At 52.8% G+C, this 10,390-nt stretch overlaps 2 protein-coding genes across 2 annotated transcripts; one reads left to right on the top strand and one right to left on the bottom strand.

Moving 5' to 3' along the window:
* Positions 1-502: 502 nt before the first annotated feature.
* E0L32_010357 (uncharacterized protein) lies at positions 503-1,373 on the top strand (the record flags this gene model as incomplete). Its single annotated transcript, XM_031132966.1, has 2 exons — positions 503-576; positions 635-1,373. The coding sequence occupies 2 exons, from the start codon at positions 503-505 to the stop codon at positions 1,371-1,373; spliced, it is 813 nt and encodes a 270-aa protein (XP_030989613.1).
* Positions 1,374-1,679: 306 nt separating this feature from the next.
* E0L32_010358 (uncharacterized protein) lies at positions 1,680-10,237 on the bottom strand (the record flags this gene model as incomplete). The annotated part of the gene is made up of 12 exons (XM_031132967.1): positions 1,680-1,848; positions 1,896-2,614; positions 2,673-2,966; positions 3,030-4,810; positions 4,866-7,802; positions 7,858-8,130; positions 8,264-8,690; positions 8,763-9,322; positions 9,365-9,691; positions 9,780-9,837; positions 9,898-9,984; positions 10,052-10,237. The coding sequence occupies 12 exons, from the start codon at positions 10,235-10,237 to the stop codon at positions 1,680-1,682; spliced, it is 7,818 nt and encodes a 2,605-aa protein (XP_030989614.1).
* Between the last annotated feature and the right edge of the window lie 153 nt (positions 10,238-10,390).

Consider the following 10,390-nt stretch of genomic DNA (forward strand, 5'->3'; position numbering starts at 1 on the left):
GGTGCAAATGGACATCCGTGTCAAGCAGGATAGCCGGATGTAGTATAGCCGGGATTGGCATTCCGAACGGAGTTCTTGCTGGGTAAACTCGTAAGTGATGTCGTCACCGCAACCCTCCCCCCTTTCGACGCCCCCCAAAACTACTGATCGGTCTTACCCTTCAGCCCCCGTCGACTTGCGGGCCGATCAGCTTCCCAAGAGTCCGACACAACTACCTCGCCAAGCGTGAAGAATACTGTTTCGGCTCTAGAACCCCGCTCAACTCGGCCCGTTGTTGAAGGACGGTCACCAAAAACTTTTTCGTTATCGTACGGTGCAAGCTGGAAAGTTGCCGAAAGCCCAACCTTCCCACAATCTTGACCGGACGTGTCCTAAAGGCACGGACAACTCACCAACTTCCTTCCAAGCAAAGCATACGAAGTATTGAAACGGACTGCGCCTTGGACTGTACCTAAGCCGGCACCATCTTGAAGACCCCACCCAGATCCATCATCCTGTGATCATGGCACCAGGGACTGAGGCCGTCAGCGCGTCTGACGGGGACACATTGGCACAAAAGAACGCCAAACATTTCGAGTCCGTGATTTCGCCCCCAGATAGTTCGCCCCATGTGCTGACATGATGCACATTGCAGCAATATTGCGCCCGGCCCATGGCCGCAATGGGTGCTGGATCTGCACAAACAAATCACGGATTTTCTAGTATCTCCCGATTTCTCGACCTGGGCAGGCCTGCCACCCTCGGATATCGAACGACGCATGCTCGACTACGCCTGCGGGGACGGGCTCATATCCAAGGCACTAAAGCCGCTGTTCTCTTCCGCCATCGGTGTCGATGTCTCGTCCAGTATGCTTGAGAAGTATCGATCCACAGCATCCAGTCTTGGGCTGAAACTACATGAAATGATGTGTGTGCGTGGTGATTTGATCACTGACGATGCCGGTCCGACGGAACCTCCACTGAATGAGGAGGAACTGCATAACTTTGATCTGGTCGCCATCAGCATGGCGCTACACCATGTCCAGGACCCGACGTCTGCGATGCAAAAGCTTGCTTGCCGTCTCAAGTCGGGTGGTAAGCTATTGGTGATTGACTGGGCCCCTGTCGATGGTAGCACAGCGGCGCAAAGGGAATACCAGGCCGAAGTGAAGCGGAGTGGTGACAAGGAGCGGATCGAAGAAGCTTTGAGGACACACGCCGCTCGTCACACCGTGGGCAAGCCAGAAGGTTTCACACGGCAAGAGATGGAAGAGTTGTTTCGATCCGCTGGCTGTTGCGACGTCAAGTGGGTGCTGGCGGACAGATTGAGTCCCGTGCCAGTGGTACAGAAGGCCAAGGGGCAGTTATACTGGGCTATCGCGACAAAATCTTGACAGTCTACAGACTGCCACCAAAGCTTGTGGTGGCTTCGCATAACGTGCGCTTTGTCATGTTCCTGTCATCCTTTAGTTTCGTTCAATACAGAAAACAGAATTGGCATTGGACTGGATCCAATGAGTAATGGGAAACCGTGAGCGCATCGGCGTGCTATGTAACAGATTTGGTGAGGACCCCGGGATGTTCTTTTAGTCCAATGCTTTTTTTTGGGATACGGTATCACGAAGTCAGTGCAGTAATTACTACCAGGTACTCAGGCTACCTGAGACACGCGTGCATCAAATTGCAGAAAGAGAGAATGTTTATGTAAGATTGCGAATCAAGTTGGGAAACGTGGTAAAGTCCATGGTAGCCTCAGAAATATCCTTCAATTCCAATTTCAGGGTGAAGACAATACGGAGACGGTTGTTTCTAAACGGAAAATTCTTGCCGACTCTGCTCAAATATGCCCGAGCCGCTTCGCTACCAGGTCTGCCACACCTGTCACCGAAGAGCTCTGGATCAGATCCAGTACTGACAGCTCGACTGCAGTCTGCGCGACAAGCCAATTGCGTATTTCGACTGCTACGAGAGAGTCGACACCATGGAAGGCTAGGTCTTTGGATGGATCGATCTCGATCGCTCCAAACATTCGGATGAGCTCTTTTGTGAGTTCGCCCAGTATGCAAGCCGTCGCTTTCTCCAAGCACATGTCTGCTGGGAGCGCGATACGGAGGTTGATGGCTTGTTCGCTCTTCACGTCGACGGCTGACGTAGAAAACAACATTCGCGGTCTCAGGCCGTCGAAGCGGCTGTCTTGAAGCCAGCCCACCTCGGGCCAGTCTGTTCCGGGACCCGACTCGATCCCAGTGACTATCTGTGTTCTTGATGGAGCTAGAATAGTATGGTCAAGGATGTCGTGAAGCTCCTCCTCTTGCAGCATCGAGATCCCGTTCTGTGCCAAACGGCTCGAGATGCGACGGTCACCCGCAACGTAGCCGACAGACTGAACCATACTCAGGTCTATCGAGACAGCTGGAAGGCCCCTGGTCCTCCGGAACCGAGCAAGAGCATCCTGGTAAGCCCCGCTGGCAGTGTAGTTAGATTGACCGGGCGCTCCGGTAATACCAAGGATTGACGAGAACATGACAAAGAAGTCGAGTCCGCTTATGTGACGATGTAGATTTCGTGTTCCGAAGACCTTGGGTGCAAGGGTTGTCTTGAATGCATCGAGTGTCATTTGCTCGAACACGGAGTCCTGGTGTTGGATGAGTTAACTAGACGTTCAGGAACCCATGATTGGAGAAACTACTCACATGCAAGACCATGGCAGCTTGAAAGACACCTCGGATGGGAGGCATGTCAAGACAATTCTCAAGTGCCTGGATCAAGTGCGCTTCATTCGAGACATCGCACGATACTGCACGCGCTTTGCAATCTAGCCCAAGGAGGAACTCGTCGAGGCGGGCATTGCGTGACATCAGGATGAGATGCTTGGCACCGCGCTCCACCATCCACTCGCATAGAGATCTTCCAATGCCACCTGTCCCACCCACAATCAGGTAGGACACATCGTCTCGAAGACTGGCTCGAGTCACGCTTCTGGGTATCTATCAACCGAAGTCAGATTTTCGGTCCATTTCAATCTTTTTCATCCCCTATTGAACACTTACTGGAACTTCTTCGGAGGTCTTTGTGGTGAGAACAACTGATCTTGGCAGGCCAGATTCCTTAGCAGACATGGCAATCTGCTCGAGGCTTGAGAGAGGATGTGTTGCAATTCCCGTCGCAGTTGCAAACACACCTTGTTCATATAGATGGACAACCTGTTGTAAGGCCTTGGATATAACGTGTGGCCTAGATGCCGCCCATGCTGGCAGGTATACCGAGTTGTACGACAGATTTTGCTTCATGTTGGATATGCAAGCTTGCCTGCTGTTCATGGGTGAAGGGATAGTCAAATCAATGATGCGTCCGAACTCTCCCATGAAATCCCATTCATCCTGCCGAAGCAGAAACTCAGTCGGGCATCTCAATAGGACATCTAGTGTCTTCCCTCCAGTCGCACTTCGGACAGCAGGGGCTGCAAGGCCCTGTTGTGTCAGAAGGATGCGGCACTCTGGTATCCCAAAATGTGCCACAAGTAGCTGACGGTGGGCCACACTTTCGACAGTGGCATATACCTCTGCCCCAAGTGACTGGCAAAGCCCTATAGCAGCCTGACCTAGTTCACTTGCAGCGGACTGTATCATCACTGCTTCGCCCTTCTGGAGTCTAGAGATTTCCGTCATGGAGATGTAGACGGTCGTAGCGGCCTCGAGTATGCCGGCTATCCCTTCAAAATCCATCGTTTCTGGGATGTGCGTCGCATTCGACCACCGTGTCTGGGGGTTGCGGCTGAGAGGATCGAAAACCAAACAGCCCACGCGTTCTCCAACTTGGAAGCCCTCGCTGGCTGCATCGCTTCCAAGGCGTGACACAAGTCCTGCACAAGTGATTGTGCTAGCCTTGATTCCCTCTGAGAGGTTAGATCGGCTGATGTCGCTCCTGTGTGCGGCCGGATCGAGAGCTATCCTGAATGCCTTCGGGTCAAGTTCGATGCAGTATGGGGGCAGCCCAAGAGGGTCACGTGTCGTTGCTTTCTGAAGGATGGCAGTATCAGTACCCAGAGGTATGGGCGTCGAGTGAAGAGGAACTTCCAAGTTGTCCAGAGCCCCATTCGACCCCGAGTTACCTGTCGGGTTTGGTGCAGACCGAGCTTCGTGATTTTCGCGGAATAGTCGTGGGACAAAGACAACACCGTCTCTTTCACAGTACTCCCAGTCTCGAGTTGTTTTGCCTTGACCTATGTCAAAAGCTGCGGAGAATACATCACAGATGGCTGTGACTGTCTCGGGTTCCCAGACCCGTCTCTTCGGGCTTACATCGAGCGTGACAAATCGCTTCCCGTGAGCTTCATGCCTTAGGGACCTAAGCAACCCGTGGCTAAGGCTTTGCTCTGGAATCTCTGATCCAAGGGCGCCGCCTCGTGTAATCCATAATAATCCATTGCAGCTACTGATCATATTCTTGACGTCCGCAAACTGAGAAGCGGTCATATCGAGGAGTGTGTCCTGAGCAAGATCGCCAAGGAATATGCACGTTTTGCCTTGGGCGCGAATGTGCTCTAGGTTCTCAACAATTGGCGGACTTCCAATCAAGTCAGACAACCTAGCCTGTGCGTCGTGGAGCCACTCCGCAGGTGGTGATGCAGACCCAGAGACGAGAACGACTTCTGAAGGGTATAATGCTGGATCGGGAACCGCAGTGGACATCATGACACTGAAACTGTAGAACTCCTCGTCCTCGCAGTCTCGAACATGGTAGTCCAATCCAGTGAATCCGCTTCGGCGGAGTACTTTATCCCAAAAAGGCACAGTGAGTGATGGTGAAGTCTGGCGCTCCGCCTCCTCGCCTACGACACAGTTAGCACACAGAAGCAAATGGGCTATAAGGGAAATCAGACGCACTCAGCCACCAGCCAGGAAGGAACCCGAAAGCCAAGAAGACGTCTAAGGAATCTTGAGTGGTCTCAAGCAATACAAGCCTACCACCGGGCTTCAGCAATCGACGAACGTTCATCAACGTGTTGTCTATAGATTTGGTTGCGTGCAGGACCTGGCAGGCCACAACGATATCGTAAGAGCCACTTTCAAAACCCTGTTCTGCTGGACACTGCTCGATGTCAAGCTTGCTGAATGTCATAAGATCCTTCCATGGCTCGAATCGCTTCCGAGCAGCCTCAAAGAATCCAGTTGACACATCCGTAAAGTCGTATTTTCCAAAGAGGGCGCCTCCATGGCCATGACCTTCTGTTCCCAGGGTGTTGAGTATGGCGCTCGTGCCGCCACCTGTGCCGCCGCCAACTTCGAGGATCTTCGCGCGGGGGCTTTTGTGTGCCAGCAACCTAACTAACTCGGCAATTTGTCGCGTGGAACGATCCCACTTCAGAGCACCTACATAGTAGCGGTACAAGAGGCCACCCTCCAACATGAGCTCAAGAGGGAAGACCTCTTGCCCCATCAAAGATCGTATTCGGGGCCCAACTCGTCCGATCATTTCACCGTTGACGCTCGCTTTGGTGACATCGTCAAACACTGCATCCTTTTCGGCTTCATTGACGTCAAGCCACTTCGAGCTTTCCGGCCCCAGCCTGTTATCGGAGGCCAACGTCAGTTGCGTCTTCATCCACGAGTAGTGCTTAGCATAGTGGCTGTCCAGAGATGATATCTCATCAGCGGTCATGGCTGCTAGGCCATCCCGAATGTAAAGCACTACTGCCTTCCGGAGTTTCATCACCATGTCCATCTCTGTGCTATCTGCGGGTGATTTGAGATGTTCAAGGGCGCTGAGCGATGTTGCGAAAGATAAATCCGGCTCCCATTGAATGGTACTGGAGACTTCGGACCGTTGACGCTTGACAATGCCAGCAGCCCCTTCCAGGCTCTGGTAGCTTAAGCCCTGTACTTCCAGCACTGCGATTGTGGAGCTCTCGTCGGCATCAAATACAGCCAAATCAGTTTGAAACGAACGAGGGCTGCGCGGGCCCCGGTAAATGTGTGCTTCAAAAGGATGCCCGGCATCCCTGTTGATGTCATGCCTGAGAAACATTCGGTCAATTACTCGTGGGATAAACGCCATGTCGAGGGCAGTCCCCAACCCCGGCAATGCGCTGTATGCGGCCTGGAAGACAGAGTCGAGTGTGGTAGGATGAATCAGACTCTGCGTCTGTTCGTTTTCGTCATGTACCGAGATCTGGGACACCGTAAAAGTTGCGACACTCTTGTCTCTGCTGGCTTCCAATTTGTTGATATTTTGGAAAGCAGAACCGTGAGATATTCCAACGCTGTGCAAAGCCGCCCATAAGTCGACAGGGTCAACACGGCGGATGTACGTCGTCGATCCCTCATTTCTCTTCCTTGTGACAGTGGAGGACTTGTCCTCTCCGCTTGCCGCAGAAAAGTGCGCCCTAATGGAACCATGGCAGTGTTTTACCCAGGAATTGTCGGCGGAGACTGAGGATATCAGGAATTCCCGCCACTGACTCATCTCTGATGCTCCATCGTCGGCACTTGAAAGCATACTCAGCTGAAGTTCCCTCCCTTCCATCTCTGGAATGAGTAGTGCCTTTTCGAACCGGACATTGCGGAGGTCATATCCAGATACCTGAAAATGGGCCGGGGCCGCGTCATGGCACAGCACTCTCGCAGCCTCCACCGCCATACAGAGGTAGCCCGCGCCAGGGTAAACCACATTTGAGCCTATAACATGATCTCGAAGCCATGGTAGCTCACTTAAACGCAAGATCTTTCGCCATGTCGGAATATGCTGGTTTGCAGCAAGTTGATAAATACCCAATAGGCCCGGAGAAGGGCCAATGCGTTGTCGCCACGCCTTGTTGATCCGAGGTTCGTGCCAAAAGGAGATGTTGTGAGCCCAGGCGTAGGGAGGCAAGTCGTGCAAGACCTTAAGCTCGTGATCGGCTCTGGGAAAGTTGAGAGCCCGGAGATTGACCGGTGCTCCCCTTATAAGAAGGTCGCAAGCCAGTGAGTGCATGGTCTCGACAGCGTCCTTCTTCCTGACGAGGCAGTTCAGGTATGATATGCTGAGACTCTTAAGCTCCGGTAAGGTCAGTAGGTCTTGAATGGGTCCGCTGAGAGAGCCGTGAGGGCCAATTTCAAGCACCAAATCGACAGCTCGAGCAAACCCGGACTGATCGGCTGTTGTCGGGCTGGAAACACACATATTGCGGAACGATGATTCGAACTCGACCACTCCGAGCATGTTCGCATTCCAATATTCTGGCGTCGCCAGTTGGTCAAGGTCCTCTAGGTGATTTCCCGTCATGGAGGAGGAGAAAATGACATGTCTCGGCCCTGGGTTCGGCTTGAGCAATGGACGTAACCGTGACATGTACTCTTTTGAGATGGGTGACATGTGAGGAGAGTGGAACGCGCCGTTGATGCGCAGACGCCTACAAAAAATCTTGTTCGTGACGAGGAGCTCTTCTAGCTCTGCTATTGCTGGTAGGTCTCCAGAGGCGGTGACACTGTTCTGGCTGTTGACGCATGCGACCCCTACGTTGCCGCTTTGGACCTGGGAGATGTAATGTTCGGCTTCAACGCGTCCTAGACCTATGGCTATCATGCCACCCATTCCAATGATGCTTTCTGTCTCGGCAGATAGAGCCCCTCGAAGGTATGGGATAGCGATTGCTGACCGGGCGTCAATGGCGTGCGCCGCGTATGCCGCTCCCACTTCTCCGCTAGAGTGGCCGGTGACAATGGTTGGGCTGATGCCCCAGGATCGCAGCAAGTCGACCAAGGCAATTTGAATAGCACTACACAATGGCAAGCTATACTCGAGGCCCAGCACCTTTGTTGTTTCCTCACTGCGGCTGAGCTCATCTACCACGAGGTTGATTAGATCGCATGTTGTCAGGGCAGCCATAACATCACTTACGTATGAGGGACCATTGTGCGCCCATTTCCCTGATATGGCCATCCATTAATTCAAGGCTTGATCGAAACACCGGATATTCGCGTATCAGCTCTCTACCCATGGCGAACCACTGAGCTCCTTGTCCGTTGAAAACAAACCCAATCCGTGGCTGGGCCGGTACTCGGATAGGAACAACCTTGCCATCTGTCAGTACGTCGACCAAGTTCGACACGCTATTTGCACGACATGCGGCTGCCCATGGGAATATTGATCGGCGTTCTCCGAGCGTGTAAGCTAGATTGGACAGCAGATGATCGGATCTCGCTTGGCTGGCGGAAAGATATTTTGCCAAGTCTGCTGCCCTTTTACCACACGACTCGGCATCCCTAGCATACAGGACGAAAACTTTGCTCATCTAAATTTGTACTTGTTAGCCCTGTTTCGTCAACACCGATGCCTGGGAACATGTTGATGGTCCAGCAACTTGCCTGTGGTCTAGAGACTGAAACTTGAGTCTGTTCAGAACCAGGGGCATGTCGATTCATTTCGCCATTCATAATCAGGTGCGTCTTTCCCTTCAACTGGGCTGTGAAACTTGGTTGGACCATGTGCACAAGTTGATCAGGCTGAGGTGCCATGCCATTCTTTCCCTTGTTCATGTTACCATGGTCACCGTTGACAGCTTTGACACCATTTACACCACGACGGTTGCCATTCATCGTCGATAGTTTGTCTTCGGTAGGCCGAAACTCCTCAATGATCACATGAGCATTTGCTCCTCCAAAGCCAAAGTTGTTAATCGAACCGCGACGAACTTCCCCTAGTACAGGCCAGGGCATTATCGTCGTAGGGATCTAGACAGAGTGATGTGTCAGTGTCCACACTACCAATCGGTCAAGACACCTAGCTAGAACATGATTGCGCACCTGAATATTCCATTCCGAGAGATCCAGCTTCGGGTTGCGTCTCTGAAAGTTGCTATTTGGGGGCACAACACCCTTCTCGAGGCCCATGACAACCTTAATTACGCTTGCCAGGCCGCTCGCAGCTTCCGTGTGGCCGATAGCCGCCTTCACGGAGCCAACCAGCAGAGGTTGGCTGGGGCCACGGCTGGCTGAGCCCAGCGCGCTGGCGATAGCCGCGAGCTCGATCGGGTCCCCGCGAGGTGTGCCAGTCCCGTGCGCCTCGGCGTAGCCCGTCTCCATCGGATCGACGCCGGCGCGTCGATAGCAGGACCGTATTAGGGTCTCCTGCGCCGTCTGGCTGGGCGTCGTGATGGTCGATGTTTTGCCGTCCTGATTCAGGGCGGTGCCGCGGATGACGGCGCGCACTGGATCGCCGGCTGCGATCGCGTCGTCCAGCCGCTTCAGCACGATCGCTGCCACTCCCTCCCCGCGGCCATACCCATTTGCTCTGTGATCGAACGAATAGGATTTGCCGTCTGGAGAGAGGAATCTACCAAGAGAGAGGGTCAGTGGTCGCTTGCCTGAGCATCAGAGAGTGGTGCGGAAGATATCTAACCCGATACTAGACATGGACACGAAGACATCGGGGTTCAGCATCAAGCTTGCACCTGTGACAATTGAAGCGCCGCTTTCCCCTGCTTTGAGGCTCTGGCACGCCAGGTGCAAAGCCGTCAGTGTGGTGGAGCAGCCCGTGTCTATCGTCATGCTGGGCCCATGTAAGTCATAGAAGTGGGACACGCGACTCGAGGCCATGGTCGCAGCGTTGCCGGTCATAAAGTACCGCGGCAGTGCGTCCGGATCTCGAGAAAGTGTGTCATGGTAATCCCTGACCATACATCCCGCGTAAACAGACGTGTCTGAGCCCTGAAAGGTTGATAATGTTGTTCCCGCTGCAAATACGAAAGAATTAGCTTTTGGTTTCCTGGCTTTTTGTTTCTTCCTCTCTTATGTTTTGGCAAAAAGAAAAGTATGCATTACCGCTCTCCATTGCCTCGAAGACAACCTCTAATGTAAGCCTGTGCTGCGGGTCCAAGGTCTGTGGCACATTGGATCAGACATATTCAGTGACCAAGACTGCATCTGAGAGCAAACATACACTTGCAACCTCGGCTGGGAGATTGAAGAATGGGGCGTCGAAAAGGGCCGGATCGTCGCAGAGAAAATGCCCGCCCTTCACATGTGTCTATTGTAACCTTAGTTCAGCATCATGCCTAAGACATCCTTGTAGACTGTTTAGAGGATGATCATACCGAGCCAATCTTTTCACCGTTGGGGTGATAGAGCCCTTTAGTCGCGAACCTGGACTCTGGTATTTCCGACCAACCATCTTGACCAGTGGCCAGCATATCCCATAGCCTAGAAGGACTAGTGGCATCCTGGGCAAAGCGGCAAGCCATGCCGACAATGGCGATTACTGGATCTTCTTTTGACTCCATGACCTGCAACAGGTAGAGTTCTCTCCTGCTTGTGATAGAACAGAGTTCAAAGGGACAACAATTGAGCGTCTCCCTCTTGCAGCCTTGTTTTGTTTAGATGTAATACATATATGATAGAGAGGAGAATAGCATATTGTATCCTGCAGTACAGTA

The sequence above is a fragment of the Thyridium curvatum genome, assembly GCF_004353045.1.
Source record: "Thyridium curvatum strain D216 chromosome Unknown NODE_83_length_185371_cov_79.390814, whole genome shotgun sequence".
NCBI classification, from domain to species: Eukaryota; Fungi; Ascomycota; class Sordariomycetes; order Thyridiales; family Thyridiaceae; genus Thyridium; species Thyridium curvatum.